Consider the following 21,959-nt stretch of genomic DNA (forward strand, 5'->3'; position numbering starts at 1 on the left):
AAACTTTAAAACACAGCAGAGTTGGGTTAAGTAGTAATTTAATCCATTGTTTAATGTTTTATTAGTACAGTTTTAGGTCTCAATATTCAGTGTTGTTCTGTTATCAGTAACAAAACCTGAGAAGATCATTCATTGTTGTAATAATTGTTGGTTACAGCCCCAACGCAACCCTGATCGTTGATAGGTCTTTGCAAAATCACTAATTAATAATCAAATGTATCTTTAATTACTGTATACTGTTATGCACTACATTTTATATGCATTTATGTATTATTGGCAGAGCCACATAGTATAATATGTAATTTGTATTTAGAGCAGCACAAGTATCATCACAACTCTACAGAATACATTTAGTGTAAGTGCTTTTTTTAGCTTGGCAGGGATTACAACCAGTGCAAACCGTACGTGCAAAGTTACCAGCTCTCATTTCACAACATGCTACTGAGAGCGCAGATTTAAGAGCTACTTAGCCTGTAATATGCTGCCAACCATCGGAGCTCCTGCCAAAAACACCAAGGCAGCTATTTCCACTTGGTATTCACAGTTTCCGGCTACAGCCATTGATGAAAATTCAAAGCACTGATTGATCCATGACAAGTAAAACTAAAGCTACTTTGAGTTCAGCCTCCGCAGCAGCTTGGACTCCATGAAAAAAATTAATAAATCATACTATATTTAACTTTAAGATATCTATGGTGTGCTACAGCGGGCACTGCTGTTTGTGGTAATGGCTTATTGATCAATGGTGGTTATCTGACTGAAGAACAGCACGGTGCACTGTGGTGTAAACTCATTGGATAACCATAATCCTTGCTCTCCCAGTGCCTGACATATTTCCTCAGGTGAGAAATATCGAGTGACCCACATGAGATTTTTGTCCTGCAAATATCTCTGGTGCTGGTAGATAAGGGGGCACTGCACAGCATGTCTGTAAAACAAGACAGTAAAAATGTCTGCTGGTGGTATTGCACCGTGGAATGAAATATTGGCTTTGTCCGATGTTTGACTTGGCCGTCTGCTACGGCCTTGAGGTGTTTGCTATTGCTAAACACGCGACTGTTATATTTAAAACAACATTTAGCTCCAACTAGAACATCAAAGGGCAAGAGTGGGCAATTCCAAGTTGTTTCTCAATCTGCTGTGTCAAATTGTGCCCACTATCGAGCCACTTCCTCCATCGACGTCCCTCAAAAAAAAATCAAATTTACATGGAACCCTAGCTTCCAGTGCTTGAAATTGCTTTCTGCACCATGCCTAATCACTGAAAAAGGGGATGATCCAACTGAGCGTCTGTGATTCGTGTGGGAGAAGGAAATTTGGATCAACTTTGCACTGGAGCTGTGTTGGTTAATCTACTGAACATCAAAGCGGAGAATGGGGAGGGAGGAAGTGGAAGAGGGGAATTTATCGCGTGGGCTTGATTGGAAATCCAGCGGGGGGACTCTGGTCCCTCTGTAATCGCCTGTAATCTCCTGTTGGGTTGTATGTGGCCTGAGAGGAGCCGAGAGGCAGCCTATTACCCATCTCCTGCCGATGGGAGGCCCTGATAGTGCACTGCTGGAGGATGACAGGAAATGAGGAGGTGGAGGAGAGGAGCACAGGACAGAGACAGAAGGAGCGTAATCTCTTCCTTCCAGGCACAAATATAAAGTAACATCAAAGTATTGTCAAGTCAGGGTTCAAAGGGAAGTTGGCCTTTGTTGTTAATGAATTGATCATAACTTCCTCAACACTGTGAGATCAATACCAGCTCGTCTGCAGCAGAGAGTTCTTTCCACACAAGAGCTTTTCACACACAATTCTGTCAATGGTAGTTATTCCTAGTTCACCAGCGCTTCAGAGTATTGATCAACAAGGAAAGTTTTTGAGATGAGCAAAGGGAGCAACTTACCCTTCTGGACTGGATCTCATTCACGTAGAGAGGGAGGAGAAACTCAGAGATTCCCTCCAGGCGAATCCCATCCTGATTCAGTTGCAGGTTTCCCATTCCGTCCTGAAACATAATATATGAGAATCAGTACTGTTGCGATAAGCAGTGCAGATTGTCCTGATTTGATCCAACGGATTTTAAAAATTGAATCCTGCTGTCGCTGAAGTGCATTAGGAAGAGTAGGAGCTGCTGCGTGCCAGGCGGGCCCGGTGGACAGGCGGCAGTGCTGAGTGACAGGGAAGAAGTAGGACATGACATCGAGGTGACAATGCCACAGACACTCAGTGCTGTCGGGGTGACAGGCTGCATGCAGCGGGAGGTAGACTGAGGAGAGCCAGGCTAATGTGGCAGCTCTGGATGTTGAGGAGACACGAAAATGACAAAAGAATGAATCAGATGATGTGCAGATTTACGTGACTTATTTCAATAATTGTTATTATAAGCAGTGGTAGCAGTGTGGAAACTGCCCCCCAAAACGCTCTCATATCCCCACTAACTCACCGCCCTCCCCTGATAGCCAATCGCCTTGGACTATTCCTGGGACTTACTGTTTTTCTCTCCATGGGGACTGCATGAGTCAGCAGATATCAACGCATGAAAGGAGGATGAAAGAACTGAACTTAAGTTCGTCTGTTGAAGTTAATAGTTCCAGACTAGTGTCTAGCAGCTCCTTGTTGTTTTGTGTATGCGTGCAGCTACTGGTAAGTATTTTATAATTCACTTGTACCCGTTTGGTGGCAATGTTTATGTTTCCACATGCACAAGCAGTAATAGAAGTGGGAGTAGTTGTAGTAGTGAGCGTACGTCAATAGGAATGCACCGATTCCATCTGACTATCAAAGATACAAAGCTGGATCGGACAATATGCATCCAGATTAAAACATGATAGAAGGTTTGCACAAGATAATATGGCCCTATAAAAGTTCTGTAAAACAAAATGCATAAAGTCGTATGGATACATACCGTGAGGCTGCACTTCTGAGAGTTCACTCCTGTGTACACTTGCCAAAGAGATATCATTCTGTCATAGTCAGCCAAGTCTTTTGTTAACTTTTTATATCGTCTACCTGGAAAGCTTGAAGGTTGGAAGTTGCAAACTCCAACTAGGTTAATTTCAACTTCCAACATCAACTGGAACGCAGCATAAGATCACAGACTTCCTCAAGAACTACTAGTCCCATATGAACAGGGATTTAAAGTAAAGTTAGTGTTGGCTCAGTGTCCACTGTAATGGATTCAAACACCTCAATCAAGTTCAAAGAGCCTGCTTATCCATTTTCATTTCGGACAGACAGATGTCTGTGCTAAAATATACAACTTTATCCCTCAATGATTCTAGTCTGGAAGCCCTCCAAACTTGTGTTCCCTGTCAACAGACCTTTTTACGTAGCAGACATTTTGGCTTGTCATTGCAGGAAAAGCAAAGGTGGAACTGATAACATTGAAAAAAGACTGCACTCCACTTAAGTGAGCTGCTTTCAGGCTCCTTTTCAGGGTATAATGCAATACTGGCTCACTGGGACACTCTATGGAGCCGAGTCATTGATAACAAAATTTGCTTCACCTTGTGCTTCTCTTGCTATGACAAATTCAAATGTCTGCCAAGGAAAGTGTCTCCAACTATTATGCGGGCTCTTAAAACTTTCTGGAAAATAGTGCATCTTTAGTGGAGGCCTTGTGTAACTAGAGTCCAACCGATAAAAGTCATCACATCTTGTTGACGATCCCATCTTTCAACTCGTCCTGCAAGATTGGGCTGCCTTCCTCCGAATAACCCTTTCGGTTTAATTTAGAAAACCTCGCTGTCACTGTACAAAATATCAAATGAAGCATGGCTCTGCAACTTCACTGCATATTTTCCGCTCACATTTAAATTATTCAGGATATGATTTTGCTGTTAGATAATTCGGTAGAAATTGGACAAGGTTATGTCTTGCCACATCACAATGAGCAGAGCGAGGTTTGAAGGCAGATTTGTGAGGATCTGCATGAACAGATGGGCCCTGGATGGAGATTGTTAATTATGAAGGTGGAGAACAATGTGGAGAGCTCAATCATACATGGCAGAGTGGAGGGACGGAGTCAGAGGAGCGGAGGAGGTGGGCGGGGCAGTGTGGCGTTCTTTGTATGTCAGCAGCCAGACGTTAAAGTCACTTCTGTGCTGAAGTGGAGGTGATGTGATGGGCGTGAGGAGTTGAGTACAAACTGCACTCAGTCAGATGTGCGTAGGTGTAAGGGCAGGACTAACAGGAGGGCGTTACAACAGTTCAGTCGTGCTGCATTGAGGGCTTGAATGAGTTCCTTATCACCGTGGAAAGAAAGGAATTAACAAATAAAGGTTTTGTTTTTGTGAGGTTTGAAAGGAAAGTTCTGAGCCAAAGACGTCACCCAAGGTTACTCTGTTGGAGGCAGTTTGAGTTGTTTTGTAATACTTCATTCAGGCAAAACACAGAATGTGACTTGATTTTCATACCAATGAAAAAGTCAAGAAGGAACAAGTCACACATCTTTGTTGGACAAATGTATCCCATCCACACAGATGGGCAACACAAACAGATGGAATGTGTTCGGTGCAGAAATTAGCGGTGCCCAGTATTTTAAGGACATAAATAAGGAATCCATCTTTATTAATGCTGCCTTCATGTGCCCATATTTCATATTCAATCTCACATCCAATAACATAACAATTTATTTTCACCATGACCAGATTTTTTTTTTTTGCCTAAGACCACATTAAGCCACGAACATGAAAGTAACAGACTGATTTAAAGCTGGTTTTACGCATAAAAGGTCAGTTTACTAGTTATGAGCCTGTAAAAACAGCTGTGTAATGTCTTCGGTGGCTCCGGAGCAGCTTTATAAAGTCTGAGGAAATAACCCTGGGGATTTTTTAATGTGTGCATTGGATGCTTTCAAGCAGTGTTAGCAGAATGAAAAGAACAAGAAAACAACCGGTGTTCTGACTTGGGAGGGATCATGCATTATTCCAAGGTGGTTAACCTTGTAGTCACACTAGATAGACAGCCTAAATTAGCTACGTTTTTTTGTGTATTTGTAGCAGATTTCTACAGAGTGAAACCAGATTAGAAGAGCGTATAGCCGACTCGATTGTATTAATGTTAATATTGGATTTTATTTTGATCTAACTGCCAGCTGTGGTGCATTTACAGCCATCATGCCAAAAGTTTATTGACATGTTTGTAGTTCTTTTCACCAAGCGGAAGTCAATATCAAGGATTCCCAATACATCCGACTCTGAATTAGAAGGCCAAGGCTGATGTGGATGGTTTTTCCCACTTAGCTGCTCGTAATTACAGTTTAAACTATCTGACTGGCAATTAACCAGGCAGGGAAGATGAGATGCTAGTAATATAGCAAATGCATGGTCCAGCATTTTATTTGTATCTCTAGCAGACTTGTTTTGTTTTCTGCCACGTTCACAATTTGGCCTGTAGTTCCACAATCTTCCTTGTAAGCATTACCAGTGGTGTTATAGTTATTGCAGTTTTGGGTGCAACTTTATTTTTAGCGCTGATGCTTTCAGGCAGTAGCCGTCATCAGGTTTTGTGTGTGATGTCCCAAGATAGCTAATCATATACCTGTCTTGCCAAAAATGGTGAGATGGTGTTGCCTGGCTGCATTTTTGGAGCTGGGAAACAATGTTTTCATGCCAGTTACCACTTAAAACCGACAACAATACAAACACAACTGGGTGTAGTTGGCACGCGTTTTCTTATTGAGCTGCCTGAGTCCTGAGAGATGGGGAGCAGCGAAGTACATTTTCTGGAGCGACACCAACAGCACTGATAAGGTCTTTTACTCATGACATAGACTGATGGGCGGAGAAGGAGTAGAGGAGTGATAGCAATAGTCAGGGGACACATCCGTCACAGAGGGGGGATGCTACAATCTCAAGTTTGTTGACAAAATGGTAAATTGTGTGCATTGTCCCTGGAAATGTCACAGGAGCTTGAAGCATCTGCCTGTTTGGTTTTCGTTTGAGATTAACACATTCTGTGTCAACCGCCCTGCTGCCAAGTCTTTTCTAATTCTCTATCAAATCCAGATGAGACAAAACACACAACAAGAGAGACGGGGCCTGTGACACATTTGGGCCCCAATGAATAAATTATTCCAGTAAGGATTTTTGTATTAGGGTCAAAATAAACACAGAAAAAAACTATACTTGACCTACAAATTCTAAAGTTTACGTTGGTTAACAAACTTTTCAACTTGTACCCTCTTAGCGTTTTCCTGTGGTGTTACTGTTATTGTCGCAAACACAGTGTTAGCAAGATGGCTACCACTGACGGCCTGGCTACTGTCCAAAGTGGAAATCAACCGTAAGAATCCCATTTTAACCTAAAAAACCTGATCTCAGTGCTCTGACAAGGCAGAGTAAAACATGGGTTGTATTAATAAGTAAGCAGGTTTTGTTACTGATCTAACAGAAAGAATGTGGGTATTGAATAAATCCATATCACACACTTTGACACAACACTGGGGATCTCTGTCGAGTGAATGTCTGTCCCTTCACTCTTGTTTTACCTTAGTTTCTATCACTCTCCCTGTGTGCTTGGTTAATTACTTCAGAACTAAAGGCAAAAAAGTTGTCTAATGCAAGTTTAACCTTTGACACTGCAAACCAAGCAAAGTAGTAGAAAAAACATTGATATTGTCATTATCACATACACTATTATACTATTAAGATAAGATGCTGTAAATTACCGGTCATTTTGCCTTATTTTCATCACTCTATTTATCTTTGAGATCCATGAAAACAGACAGAGACTGATTGGTTTTCTCTCATACCAATTAATTTGATTATAAGCCTTGCTGTGCACTTGCTTCCAAGTACTAACGCTTACACTAATTTTCTGATCTCTTAAGCTAATAATTGTATTTTTAAGAACGTACCTGAACAAATCTGAAAGAGTCTTTATAAGCATTTTGGTTGTATTTGTTTGTACTTCAAAATGACCAAGTGTCTTTAAAATAGCAGCTTTAAATTATATATATATATATATATATATATATATATCAGGGTTCTCCCCAGACGGTGGAAATATATATATATATATACATATATATATATATATATATATATACATATACATATACATATATATATATATATATATATATATATATATATATATATATATATATATATATATATATATATATATATATATATATATATATACATACATATGTATATTATTATTTCATTCTGTCATATATATGTATATATATATATATATATATGTATATACATATATTTTCATGTGGCCTGTACTTGGTTTATTTCACTTGCCAACAACAATTGTGGGGATGGTTTCCTCTGGGTTAGTGTGTGAACCAAAAATGTGCATTGAAACCAACCACTTATTTTGTTCCCATGGATTAGTTCTCAAATGATAAATTGATTAATTGATTTGTCAATTGACAGAAAATGAATCAGTCTTTTGACTCATTTGCCCATCGAAACTACACGTCACAAGCTCCAGCTTTTTAAAAGTGAGGATTTGCTGCCTTTCTCTATTTTACATGGTTTTAAATTTGAGATTGAAATTGCTATTAAAACCAATTGAACCATTTGAAAACATCACCTTGGGCTCTGGGGAATTTGGAATGGCATATTTCTCTGCTTCTGACACTTTCATAGACAGAACTGAACATCAAATTAATTGAAAAATAATGGAGACAGTAAGTGGCAATGAAATTAATCAGCAATTGCAGCCATACAGTGGAGCCCTTTTCCAAGACCAGTCAGTCTGTCATATACTGGGTACAGCTTGAATAACGGAAATGTATTAAATATAATTATAATTCACATTATTTCGGGCAATGCCATGCTGCAACTCACCAATGAGAAATTCATGACCTTTATTATCCAGACAGTGAGGGCCAGGTTAACTATCATGGTGACCAGGAGCAGCAGCAGGAAGAAATAAATGCATCTTTTCCTCCAGCCGTACAGACCCACTGGGTACACGCCGGCATCACAGCCTGGTCGCTGGAGGTGCAGGGACTGGGATGCGAGGATAAACTGCTCCTGGGTAATCTGGAAAACAAACAAAAACACACAAAGCGGGCTTTATGTTAGTTGGCTGTCAAGAATAGACTCGCTCGGTAGAAGCAATCACGTATTGTAAGAGGTTATTAGCTTGACTCTGGGCTGAGGCATGGCTGTGTACCTCTACAATTATCAAAAGTGGTGCTACATAAAGAACAAAAGGTGAGAGCATGGCATGAATGTACACTGGTGTATTACTACAGCCTGTAACATCCGTGCTAATTAAATGGAGGGAGAAGGGATTATTTCATTCTGTCATACACAAGGAACTGATTTATTTCTTTTTTAAACTTCAAATAATGGTTGCTGGTTTTATTTTGGGGGGAAAAATTCTGCAACTGTTGTTATGACACACCTGTGTGTATCAGCCCTACACATTCCTACAAATAGAGCCAGGAGCAGAGCAATTCATCAAGCTCCAGGCCTAAAAGACAAGGTCATTTGGGTGACTTTATTTTATTAAAAGATTAAACCAAATCAGAGAGCCCAAAGCGAAAACAGTGGTGCGTTTCATTCCACTGCAGAAAACGGGAATCATCACTCAAGATTCTTTGATACAAGTCAGCGACCAGTTGGGGGAATACCTGACCCAGAGGTGGGAACACTCTTACACTTCTTTAAGAGAAGAAACAGAAATCTGTGGCAAAATCTAGATAGTAATGAACTTGCTGTAGCAATTAATGCAAGTCAGAACTCTGAGAACAAGGTCCTTGACATTTCTGCCTATAATGATATACTTCACGATGGAGACTCATTTGTATGGATTTAATAAGATGTCACAGCTTTGTTTACAATGCTAATTACTTGTTGACATTTTGTCAACTGGGTCCCCGGTGTTCACAAAAAGTCACTATGAGTGACAGCTTCCTGCAGCCGACCTGTTAACCACTCCCGTCTGAGGAGCTGAGATTGTTATAATGTTGGTGCCCATCAATCTTGGCAGGGAAATGTTTCACATGCTGCGTGCACTTAGCAGGCTTGATGAAGCTGCGTCCAGCCACAGGAAGTCAGTCCATGACTTCTACCAAGGATCGCTCTGCAAGTTCAACTTTAAATTTCACATTAAGACCAAATTGCAGGCTGCTCTTCTTCCATGCGACACTCATACAAACAGGAGGTGGATTATGAGACAAAGGATCAATTTGGTGCCAGAGAAATGTTCTCCACTCTGGCTGAGGAACGGAGTGCCTGCCTGCCAGCCGCTGAGGAGCTGCTAGACGCGAGCTCTGATCTGAGATCAGAGAGGATGATGTCTGTCAAGTGCGGTCGTCCAGGCGAGGGTGAGCAGTTGCTGTTCTCCAGCCGATCGTGACTGCGGGCTGACAGTGTGAAACTCCTCATCACAGGGTGCGAGGCTGGCTGAGCTCTGAACTGCTCTGTTCAGCGGTTGGGATGGATTCACACTGAGGCAGCCTGCCATCCCACTCTCATGCATAGTTGATGAATAAAACAAAGCGCCTGCTTGTAAGATTAAATGTCCACCAGCAGCAGAATCTTTTATTATGTCCAATTATGTCAAAGAACTTTTAAAACTTCTCCACACTTCCAAGGAGCCACTATTAATTAATCCTGCCAGTGTATAATGCTTTAATTGCAAGGAACACACATCTATAATTGACACACCTGTGCTCGGTTTTCCCCAGAGATGTAACGCATGCATAAATCAAGTCAGTATCCATAACGCACATGCTTTACTCACACTCAGCAGGTCATTAGCATAGGACTCTGATGGCAGCTATCATTAAATTGTATGTTTTCTCCTGATAGCTCCTCATTAACTGCGGCACAGCAAGCAAAGACCCTTAAGCTCGGCAAGCTTAAGACTCTCAGGAACTGAATTACTTGACCACGGTTTAAATAGTGCATCCTGTTCTCCTCTTTACCTCGTCGGTTCAGATGAAGCTGCAGGAATCTTGCTTACAGACGGAGAAATACTACAGAAAGTGTCTGTTTAACAGCCATGACACAGAATCTCAGCCTTATTATTGTTGCAGTAGATCGATATCTCTCACACGGTGGAGCAGTTGATGAATTTTATTGATTATAAAAACCACACGTTCTGAATTTGGTTTCGTAAAAATTGTGTAACAGAGTGCATCAGGCGGTATATCAGGCGTGTTATATCAGCTGATAAAGAGAGGTGCCAGAACTAAGCATGTCCACAAATTCAAAGAAACACCTACATTTTTTTTGACATTCTTAAAATGCAGAAGACTTTACTTTATCACTATCATTATTGGTTTATCAGCCAGTCACATTGTTGATTGTTCCATAAATCAGTTAGAAAACTGTCATCATCAGGTGTGTTATTTTGTTCAGCTGACTGTCCTTAAAAGGGTTACACTTTACCTTGATTACACACAAAGCTGACATTTTTGCTTGAAAAATCACTTAAAGGGATACTCCACCAATTAAACACATTAACCTGTGTAAAAGTTCAGGTCTTGGGGAGCACTACTGCATATGGGAGAAAGTCATACAAAGCCTTTTGTGGCCCCAGAAGACGCTGCATGTAATCTGGTGAGTTGCCTCCTGTGATGTCACTCAATGGCCAAGCTGCATTGTGGGTCATGTAAGGCACCAAGTTCATAAAAAGGAAGAATGTGTGGATTAAAAAAGGTGATTTTTTTGGTTCTGTTGTTTCCATTTTGAGAACGTTTTTAAAATTGTCCACTCCAAATCAGTGAACTGCTTTTCAGAAACCTGGCGCCAACATTACCCACAATGCAATTTAGCCACTGAGTCACATCACTAGTGGAATTAATCAGATTCCATGCTGCATTCTATGGAGCCACAAAAGGCTTTATACTGCTTTTACACACATGAAATAGTACTCTCCAAGACCTGTAAACACACTCTATAGCATAAAATTGATGGAGTTACCCTTTTAATGATCAGATGATTATCAAGCAATATTAAAAATAATTTTATGTTGATGTGGAAATTGCAATGTTAATCTCTAATCTACACTGTATGGACAAAATAACATTTAAATCATGTGATCAGTCAAAAAGAATAAAAGTTCTGGCAAGACATTTTACTAAACTATAATATAGAGTTGTTTACAATTTTACAAAGTCACTAAACTAATGTGTCTGTCTGTTCACTTATGCCCATATATTTCCAAATGTTCTCATAACTCACACCATTCCCTTGAAGGGCATAAATGATTGGACAATCTCTAAACCAGAACAGTCATAACACAGGGTAATGTACTTCGAACATCCAACAACAGTTTTGCCTTACAACTTAATCCACTGTTTAAGTGACTGTTTCCTTGGAAGAGCAGTTTAGGTCAGCGGTGGCAGATGTCTCACAAATGGATGTTGTGACTTTGCAGCAAATACAAATGACCCATATCGCTGGCCTGGAAATGTCAGTGATTCCAATTTAAACAGCGATACAGCTGAGGGACAAGAGCATTATGAGAGGTGCTTACCACTAAGGCTGAATATATAAACTCTCAATGCAGTTAGGCACAGGAGACTTTTTTATAACAGCTGTGCACATCGCTTTTGAGTCTAGGCCTGAGACACAACATTCGGTAAAACCACGGGTTACTACAGAACATCCTCGAGAAACTTCACTAGAATGTAAGACACTCAAAACTTCTCTTAACATTCAAATAACACCAAGGGGGGAAAAGAGTTTAAAACCAGTAGTTTTGCCTGTAGCCGTGCCCCTGCTGGACAGATTCTGTCTATTTTCAATCCACTGTTGCTGGGGGAAACTTCAGCACTTGTAATTTCTATGGCAACCCACTGTTCCCAACGCTAGTGGATCCTGTGATTTCTTTGCGAGAGTTTTAATGCATATATTACCCTGGTCGAGTCATGCCTCCTAAAGCTCGGTTATTCACACACCAAATGGAGGAGTGCATAGCGGCTGGCGTTTTGTCAATCTCTCATTTCAGCATGCCGGTCACAGCTGACTCTCACAAACACGCTGGACTGCACTGATCGAGATGTCTGACTACAGCGGGCGGGCACAAGAAACAACTTTGACTTTTGAGAAAACAAAATATTGATTACAGAACAAGCTGCACAGGCACATTTCACACTGTTGAATCCCATTTATCAGTTTATGTCAGCTTCAGTAATTCTGACAACATTTTATATGTAAAAGCACTCTGTGACAACAGAAACAGTACTGATATAATGTGAAAGATCACAGCATGGACAGGACTGTCTGAGACGGAGAATAAATAAGTAGTAATCTCTTTAGATCAAAATTCAGCACTTGTACGGTCCGTGCCGACCTGATTGTGTCAGGAGGGGGGAGTGAGGGGGTCCTGGGATATTCTGGGATTCATGTTCATTTCTCGGGGGATTGTGCCCTTCGCTCAGATAGTTGAGCTGGTGCTGTCGTGTGTAGTGGAGAGGGTGGGGTTACGTTCAGCAGGTTTGGGATCTCAGACATCGTGACCCTACTGTTGGTGCATTTTATCAGTTATAGCGTTTTATTCTTGTATTTTATTGATGACAGTGTATTCCACTCTTGAAAGTGCTTCCCTCAGTTGCTGTTTTTTTCTGCTAGCGTTGTTTGTTAATTAATGATTTCTGATTGTTTTTTTTGGTGGTGGGCCAAAACACCTTATTGCCATTGGGCCAATTTAACCCCGTCTTGCACTGGGGCTATACTGACCTCCATGCTGGGTACATTTTCAAACCAGTGTTTTTTGTGTTTTCTCAACCATCAACAGAGAAAATAAAGCTACTCATGTTTAAAGATATAGTTTGTTACTTGGTTTACTGCCTTTCTCTTAAATGTTGTCCTCTATCCATTTACATATCATACAGTTTAGGACTAACAACCAACAACCAACTTTTATATTGAAGTGTGATGTGTAAACCTCAACTTCAAAGTGACTTTTTTTCTGCCACCGGACATGAAATATCCCAGTAAAATGAAGGTTGACCAGGCACCTGGCGGACCAGTCAAGCTGGCAGCTTGGCACCATTTCTGTGTGCTTTCATGTCCTCATTACAGACTAAATGAATGAATAAACATGTTTTTCCTGTGTTGTTGGTGCTGGCACGATAATAAGAGGGACACTGAGAGATTTTGTCTCCCCACTTTCAGGTGGTTATGATGCAAAGTGGCCAGATATTGCAATCATAGCATGTTGGCGATATTGCCTCAGCATCTGGCATCGAACATGCACCTACTTGAACCTGTGTTACCAGCCGAGCCTCCCCTTTAAAGACGGTGGGCTGGCAACCTGTTTGTGTGACAGAATCTGATTTGTTGTGGGGAGTGAGTCTCTCCTGTTGTGGGAGGAAGGCAGCAGCACTTTGCTGGACACAGGAAAGTGCATGCTATTACTACTTTAGTGAGCCGTTAAGTGTGGGGATAAGCTCAGTTTGCAGGGTAGCTGAAAGGTCTGTGTATTATTTGCTGCCACAGAAGAGAAATAACAAGTCCCTGATTGTGCAACGTTACTACAGCAACTTCCTAGTCTTCTATTCGTAGTCTATGCTACACAGCAGAGTAGGTCAGAGAAGAATGCTTCCTTTCCTTTTGTGATTTTATTTCACTTGCTGTGCACAACATTACCAGCCTATTATAACTTATTATAGTAATTTAATTACATTTTTGTCCAAACACGATATGTGTTTTTTGTGCAACTTTATAAGAAGCAAAAGCAGACACATACTGGGAGGGAGCAACGAAGAATTTTAAAGCGATTCTGAAAAAGATAGCTCATTTTTGAGTCTCATTGTATGAAGCGGTCCACAATTACGTGTGTATCTGCAATCCTCACCCGAAATGGCTTGTTTTGTGCAGCTCCATCTATGATTAAACTATCAAGATGCGTTCTAGTATGCTCGAGACAAATGTCAACAGATTACAGCGAACAGATGGGTCTGAAATCTACTCAAAGCTACGGATGGTTTACCACCTACAGCCCTGATTACATGTGGCTTCTATTAATAGAAAACACCCACATGGTAACTAGCTTCTCTAAAGTACAATAATCTATAAAAAAAAAAAATAAAAAAAAAACTGCTATCTCTGTTGATCCTGCTGGTCCTGATCTATGTGGATTTCTTGCACAACCAAAGTTGTCATCGTGTATGCTACTTCATCAACCCTCTCAAGTCTGTTCTGAGATCTGTGTCGCTTTCCTTTTCGCTAGGAGTGGGGAGAGCAAGGGGGTCCTCAGAGCTTTCACTACAGACGTTAACAGCTGGATCCAGCCAAAGCCAGCAATTACCCAGCAGTCCCTTTCCACTGCCAGCACGCCTCATCTTCACCAATTAGCGTAGAGGGTGATATTGCACATGCTGTTTTGATCAAACAGTGACATGCTGCAGAGGCAGCAAAATGCAGCTGAGAAGCCCCTAATGAAAGAAAATGAGACGTTATTAATGCTTGATAGTGTTAATCAGCAAATCGCTGAGCGCTCCCTCACTCTGCGGTGCCGGAGGAGTCCCACGGGGCCTCCTCAGCTGGAGGTAAGAAAACATTTGAGATGCACTAATGACTGTAAAGCCTGTACTCATCCATCCTGCGGAGGAATGCCACACACTCGTCGAGGCAGCAACAGGGAGAAGAGATGGACACCATCGTGTTAGAAGCTTGACACGCGTTATCAAAGCACCTGTTATTTTTCTTGTGAGGGCTTTTTAGTTTGACCAAAAAAATAAAAAAAACATAGACAGACATGCCTGCCAATTAAACTTATCATTTGCGCAAGCCAATGCATTGATGGAAGCATTGATGGAACCATTTCACATTTTGTTGATGTGACAATCAAGCATGCAGGCGAGACTGCTGCTGTCGATAGCCGCCCCACTTTGGACGCGAAATCCAATTTTTGTGGCTCCATCATCTCTGGTGGAGTTGACAATAGCGCTGGCACTTGTCAATGGCTTCATCTTTTGCTGTGCGTTTGCCCTTTATGGGTGGAAGGCAGCGGACTTCCTTCGACTGAAAGCAACAAGGTTACCCGGCTGAAAGCTCGAGTTCAGCGGGGATCAAAGATCTCCAATAAGTCCGGCGCGGAGAAAGGTTGCAGCTTTTCAATCAGAGCTGAGAAGAATGAACATCACAGACATGTTTGAAGAAGTTTTTTTCACAGAATATTTCCCTTTGATGACACTTTCATGAAAAACGTTTGTATTCGGCAACACAAAGGTGTGCAACAAACACGCACCTCTGACCTCTGCAGCATCTATTAAGAGCTGGTTTGTTGTCAGGTCTGCTCTGTCAGTTCCGTCCTCGGCGTTGATGAAAGGTCTGCCAGCGGGGGAGGGAGACGACAAACTGCTGATATAAACAGACAGACACTTCTCCACAGTACACTAGCTTTGCTTTTCTAATCCCTGGCAAATCCTTGGAGAGCCTACGGGGCCATTTTGGACAGCACCCCCATAGGCGTCATTTGCATTCATCAGTCAAACGCACGGGGGAAGTGCAGACTGAGCGCAGCCTTATCTATAAAAAAAAATACTGTTGCAAACAAAGCCTGTGTTAATTAGAGGAAATGCTGTATTATTACACTTTCAAATACTTGTAAAAAAAAAAAAATAAATCACATTAAAGATGACAAATTAGCTTAAAACTTGCAGACTTGTCACTAAGTGGGAAGTGCTGGATCAGCTCGGAGGCAGTGTGCAGGAGTGATTTCTTGACCGATAAGCGTGACCTAACCACTAAGCCCAGAGCTCTCTCTCTCTCTGTGTGTGTGTGTGTGTGTGTGTGCAGCCGGCCCATTGCCTAAACTTGAGTGCACAGCCCGAACAGTAGCTCTGCTGTGTAGGTTTCTGACACGGAGCTGCCTTTTTCTTTTCTTTTTCTTTTTTTTTTGCACTGCAGCAGCAGCAACTGAGACGAGATGCACATACTGTACCCAGAGGTTACTGCCTCCCCCTGCTAGACCGGAATGATAATGAGAAACCACGCAGGCAGAATATTCATAGGCTGTCACATTACTGTGATTCTTGAAGGGGAGAATGCATAGAATATGAGGGCTTTAATGCGAGAGAGGGGGTGCTCAAGAGATCCAGGTGGCCGTCCTGGAGCTGCTCTGAGCGCTGGTCAGTGGAGATCAGTGCCTGGAGAGAGACGCAACCGCTGCATGGCTGAGACACTTTACATCCATCTTTAATTAGCTGGATGGGGATTTTTCTTAATGGAACAATTGGAGTGCACCTGTTGCAGACAGCACTCATGACGTGAAGCCCGAGTGTGTTGAGTGCTGAATAAAACACAATATCTGAAAGGTGAATTATTCATAACTAACTTAGCTACGTTACATCAATGTCCTGTTGAAGCTAACGTTAGGTTATTAAAACTCCTCCTCGGTGACACGGTCGTGTCAATTTAACAGTAAAATTACACTCGTAAACTTGCAAGTTTTGCGCAAGTGTTAAAAAAACACGTATATTTTTAAAGTTGTCATCTTACCTTCAGCGTCTCTATGTCGAGAGTAGCCGACTGCTCCATGTTCAAGTCTCATCCGTCAGTTACATATTTCCACAAAGTTCTGACGAGCGAGATTCGTTCAAGCTAGCTGCTCTCCCCGACAAAGAGAGAGAATCCGACGTTTGAGGAGTCAAGTGGGAATTATTTGTTTTGTCTTTATTTGTCTATTACATATTAAGAATACTTTTAAAGATATCTAAAGGCGTGTGAGGGGCCGTGGCTAGAGTTCCAGCCGGCTGCGGTGTTCTCAGGACGGCGGGCTCAGGTGCTCCGCTCCGCCGCTCACTTTTCCTTCAAGGAGCTCGTGAGACGAGTCGCCCTCCTTCAAAACTCAACCGACCGTCAAACTGCCGACAACGAAGAATAAAGACTTCCGGGAGGCGTTGTCAAAATAAAAGTCGTAACGCCGAGCACACATGCGTCTCTGCTTTTGTTTTGTTTTTGTTTGTTTTTATGGGATGTAATTGTTCTAAACAATGTTGGAATTACTTCATTTACTCAAGTACTGTAGTATAATTTGAGGTACTTTTAATGTACTTTGAGGCAAGTATTTTACTTTATACTTACCCTACTTGACAGTTTGAGTCAGATTTAAATTAGGATATATTATTGTGGGATAAGCTTCCCAGCAGTATATAAAATAATTGCAATGAGATCCAACTTTACCGGCTAAATCACTGAAGCTGTGTACACAAAAAATACATTGCTAATCGGTAGTGTGATGTAAGTAAGTGCATTTAGTGTGTTTTTGTTTTGAGAAGTAACTCATACAGATGTCAGATGGGGATAATAAAATATAATAATAGTAATAATAATAATAATAATATCATAATAGAATAGAATAATAATAGAATACAGGACAATATCTTTATTTTAAATGTGGAGTAAGTATACTTTTGTGTACAATGTTAATGCTTTAAAATAAATCTTATTTGTGTTTTTCTGGCCGCTGAAACAGAATGAATAAATACATTTGATTCAAAATGGTAAAAGATCTGACATGACATAATTGTCATACATCAGAGAATACATTTTATTCTGAAAACATGGTACCATTCAGATTCCTGTTTTCATCACAGTAAACAGTCTGACTTGACACAATTCTAATCCCACAGGAGGAGACTCTACATTGGCTAAAATAACCATTTAAAACAAGGATATTGCGGCAAAACAAGTGACACTTAACAACACATCATCAGAGGCAAACTCTCACTGACTGACTCAAACTGACAAGGCATTTTGGTGTCATCTGCAGATTAAGTTTAACCGTCATTCAGAGAAAATAAATGATATTTTCTCAGTAAATTTTAAGGTACAAACACCTGATATTTATTTGCAAGTCTCTACATGAATATCAACGGTGGGATTATTCTCCAACAGCACCTACAGTCAAAGGAATCTGACTCATTCTACATTCATTGGTAGCTGATGCCCCCAACAGGACACACAGTGACACTACGACAACAATGAGTGTAACCAGGAAATTGTACAAAACGGTTAAAAGTAATTTATTACTGTGACGTCTGACACCCTTGTGTTTTTATTCTCATGCATCAAAGTGACAACAGGATTTTAACAGGACCATCTGATTTTTTTTTTTTTTTTTTATCACTGAATATCTTTTAATTATCTTATTTGTTATTATTTTGTTTGGAAAACCTCTAGAAATGTTGACACAAGCCGTCACAATGAGTCACAACTCAAACTGATCACGTACAAATTAGACTGATTAAACAGTTAGCGGAAAAACAACAAATCTTCACACTCAAGAAGCTGGAAACCTGAAATCTTTGGAATGTAAAATTAATTTGAAGATTATCAAATACAAACTAATTTGTAGAATGAAGCTGTCTGATGGGCCTAAAAATAGGAAAATAAATAGTACAATATTTCCCTCTCGAGTGGAGTAAAAGAGAAGGAGAAAAGAAAATACTCAAGTTAAATACTTTACTTGAGTAAATGTAAGTAGTTACATGCCATCACTGGAGGCGATGTAGGCAAAACCAACATAAACACTGTACATTATACACTGTGAATTGGTTATATACATAACTAGGTTTATGGGTGGAAGGTAAATAAGAATAAATAAAAAAGAAAAGAAAAGGAAGAATATAGTTCGAGGAATGGCAGTAAAAGTATCGGGATTCTTTGGCGTATTTAATGAATATTATTATAGACATGAAGGCTTGAAAAGAGCTTAAAATAAATGCTGATTTGTAGTTAATGAATATTAAGTGGGCCTTCCTGTATCAACATTTAGATAACCCGTGTAGTTTCAATATCTGCTCATTGAAGTACTCATAAAAATGCAGTAGAGGGCAGCAAAACCTCTTTTCAGACAAGCTCAATCGACCCCGGAGCGCCAGTTCTTTACAAGGATTTCTAATCGATCATCGATTAATTTATTCATCATCGCAACCATGTCAGACGCGAAGCAGATCATGGCACAGAAAAGGTAAATGTCTACATTTGACCAGCGTCACATTTTCATGTCATGAGATCATTGTTGTGCAGGTTTAGCTCCAAAGAAATATAAATGTGTGTCATCGTTGGATAATTCTGCTCTGTAACCGATGCTGACACCCCTCACGAGCTACTGACAGCTAATTATAGAGATCATATAATCGCCTGTCTGCCTGTGATGAAGCTTTTATATCTTTATGATTATAAAAACGTAATCTGTGTGTTGTTGCAGTGCTAAGATCGCAGCTGGAGCTGTTGTGTGTGTCGAGAGTGAAATAAGAGGAGATGTGACCATAGGTGAGAATCTGCTGCCTCCATATTTTATTTTATTTTTTTAATCCAGCTTGTTATTTATTTATTTATTTATTTATTTGTTTAATGATTATTTTTATTTTCCAGGTGCCAGAACAGTTGTCCACCCCAAAGCTCGGATCATAGCAGAGGCAGGGCCCATTATCATCGGAGAGGGCAATCTGATAGAGGAGCAGGCACTTATTATTAACAGGTACTGTGTGTATTCCAACTTAATTTCCCTGTGGGGTCGTTCCACTCTCACCTCACCTCATCTGTGTTTGTGTCCCCTGTAGTTATCCAGAGAACATCCTGCCAGACACAGAGGGACTGGAGCCAAAGACCATGACGATCGGGACCAACAACGTGTTTGAGGTTGGGTGTGGTATCCTCTCACTGAGCAAATACACAGGCAGCGTGTTGAAGATGTGCCTGAGTACATATCAGCTGATCAAAAACAAGGAACATATCCACAGGCATAGTAGAATATGTGTGCAAACAGAGTTGCTAGTCTGTAGTATGTCCACCAGAGAGCACTGTTAAAATGTCCCACTCATCTCTGATACAAACATACTGAGTGCTTTAGAGCGGTTAAACCTTTAACAGTTCTACTTCAGTCTCTCAAGCTCTGAAGATTGGAGACAACAATGTCATCGAGTCTAAAGGTAAGAACTGCAGTCACGCTCTGTATGGATGCAATCATCTGTTCGGATACGAACCAGTTTATATCACACTGACACACTGTTTAGTGATGAAAGAAGCAGTCGGGAACATTTGTTATTCACTAGTTTACATGGACAGAATGTAACTAAGTACCTTTACTCAAGTAGTGTTCAAGTTTGAGGCGCTTCTTCTGCGTTATTCTTCCACTCCACTATATTTTGGAGGCAGATTTGGTACTTTTTTTATTTGATAACTTCAGTCACCAGTTACTTTGCAGATTACATGCTGCATCGGATAATATTTTCATCAGATTCATTCATTTTATTGGCAAATGAATGAATATTGGATCTGAAAATCAGTCGCCCCAAAGTAAACGGCATAAACGTGAAAGTAAATACACGTATAAGTCACTTTTACTTGTAGTTTTTTGCAGCTGAGCACATTTATCACCAGAAAATCAAACTGACCACCTGTTAAATTCATGCTCCAAACAAATATTGGGCAGGGTATCATTAAAGTAACTGCTAACTGCTTATAACTCTACATGTAGCTGGTTAGCTCAGTTAGCAGTGCAGCTAGCAGGCCAATAAGTTGACTTGAATCTGAGGCTCTGAGCACCAAGGGAGTGTTGAGGGCGTTTCCGGGGGCTAATTTCTAGATAACTAGCATGCTAACTTCATAAACTCTTTGACATAGCACCAAACGTTACATTCGTTTGATTATTACTTTTATTCTTAAATGTTTTAAGCTAAAACTCCTACATTTTGCAATTTAAAGTAAATTTCAAATCAGATACTTTAGGGCTATTATTCAAAATAATATAAAAAAAGCATTATTGCTTTAAAGCGGCCCTGCTTTATTGATTTGTAACATGTCACATTCAGAGATATTCCAAAAAATATGACCAGGTTTATCAATATATGTGATCATATCGTCCTTTAATCTGAATTTCCGTATTCCTTCGGTGCATTAATCTACCAAATGTAAATCCTTTTGTCGACGTTAAATCCCAGCTGATCTCGGGAGAAACGTGATCCTGACCAGTGGGTGCATCGTCGGCGCGTGCTGCCAGGTCAACACGTGCGAGGTCGTGCCGGAGAACACGGTCGTGTACGGTTCAAACTGCATCCGGCGTGTGCAGAGTGAGAAGCCACAGGTCAGCCTCCCTGCCGATACTTCTCTTCGCCTCCGTGTCACAAATTCGTGTTCTAACCAGCCATTATTTTTTATGTTGTTTATCTCACAGCCTCAGACTCTACAGCTCGACTTCCTGATGAAGATCCTTCCCAACTACCACCACATGAAGAAGACGGCCAAAGGCAACAGCACGCCTGTGAGGAACTGAGGACGGAGACATTTCCCTCGACTTGCACTTGTGTCACCCTGTTGTCTTTATGATACCTCTGACACTGAACATGACCATCACACACTCTTGATTTCATCACCTCTGAACACGCATGACTACTTCTGGCTTTGCACTTTCACTTTCAGATCAATATTTGGACTACTCATCACATTGTTTGGACACAAAATTCTAATTTCTTTTGTGCCATTTTCTTGTTTATCAATTATAATCATATATATTTATAATTGTTCCAATAATGATCCAAACATGTTGCAATAAAGATTATAATAAAGATTGCAATTTCCGCTTCTTTACCACAAGGAGGGGCTGTTGAGCAACTGTTTGTCCGCCCTCTGTCCTTTCCGCTCTGAAGCCTTTGTTTCATCAGGTGACACAAGTATCCGATTAAAATAGGATTTTATAATAATACAACTAAAAATAAATGTATTATTTGCTTTTCATGCCAAGAATAGTCAGAGAGCCAAGTTTGTGGGCCAAAAATAGTCTGACGATGACATATTCACTGGCGACTCTTTCAAAAGAGCAATTGTGGAGTACAAACAATGCTTCAAAATATAACCTTGGGTGTGGTGGTCCCCGTCTTGGATTCAGTGGGTTGCCAGTTCTGCCCCCTCCCACCAGGGGTTGCCAAATTGGTGCCCTGGGTACACTGGGATTTCCACACAATGCCCGTTTGATTGTAATTGACACGGGCGTGGCTGCAACTTGCATTTCCGCTGCAGCATGGGCCCGACTAA

At 40.8% G+C, this 21,959-nt stretch overlaps 2 protein-coding genes across 5 annotated transcripts in view; one reads left to right on the forward strand and one right to left on the reverse strand.

Annotated features, from left to right (window-relative positions):
* LOC115589728 (zeta-sarcoglycan-like) overlaps positions 1–16,774 on the reverse strand; it is a 40,274-nt gene extending 23,500 nt beyond the window's left edge. For 2 of the 4 annotated variants that reach the window (XM_030430840.1, XM_030430841.1), the window contains exons 1-3: positions 16,422–16,774; positions 7,800–7,997; positions 1,892–1,993 (exon numbers count right to left, since the gene is read on the reverse strand). In XM_030430840.1, the coding sequence (XP_030286700.1) occupies positions 1,892–1,993; positions 7,800–7,997; positions 16,422–16,460 (339 nt within the window). In that variant the 5' untranslated portion in view covers positions 16,461–16,774. Of the gene's footprint in view, positions 1–1,891; positions 1,994–7,799; positions 7,998–15,168; positions 15,252–16,421 lie in introns of all 4 variants that reach the window. The other 2 variants (XM_030430839.1, XM_030430838.1) reach the window with 2 other exon arrangements.
* Positions 16,775–18,767: 1,993 nt separating this feature from the next.
* dctn6 (dynactin subunit 6) lies at positions 18,768–21,496 on the forward strand. The gene is made up of 7 exons (XM_030430851.1): positions 18,768–18,894; positions 19,135–19,199; positions 19,302–19,407; positions 19,490–19,578; positions 19,811–19,858; positions 20,870–21,012; positions 21,103–21,496. The coding sequence occupies exons 1-7, from the start codon at positions 18,860–18,862 to the stop codon at positions 21,199–21,201; spliced, it is 585 nt and encodes a 194-aa protein (XP_030286711.1). The 5' UTR covers positions 18,768–18,859; the 3' UTR covers positions 21,202–21,496.
* Positions 21,497–21,959: the final 463 nt, after the last annotated feature.

The sequence above is a fragment of the Sparus aurata genome, chromosome 10 (genome assembly GCF_900880675.1).
Source record: "Sparus aurata chromosome 10, fSpaAur1.1, whole genome shotgun sequence".
In the NCBI taxonomy this organism is placed as follows: Eukaryota; Metazoa; Chordata; class Actinopteri; order Spariformes; family Sparidae; genus Sparus; species Sparus aurata.

Coding starts and splice junctions, on each gene's coding strand:
- dctn6 (XM_030430851.1), top strand. CDS start 18,860: ATGTCAGACGCGAAGCAGATCATGGCACAGAAAAG. Junction 18,895..19,134: donor CAGATCATGGCACAGAAAAG/GTAAATGTCTAC, acceptor GTGTTGTTGCAG/TGCTAAGATCGCAGCTGGAG. Junction 21,013..21,102: donor TGCAGAGTGAGAAGCCACAG/GTCAGCCTCCCT, acceptor TTTATCTCACAG/CCTCAGACTCTACAGCTCGA.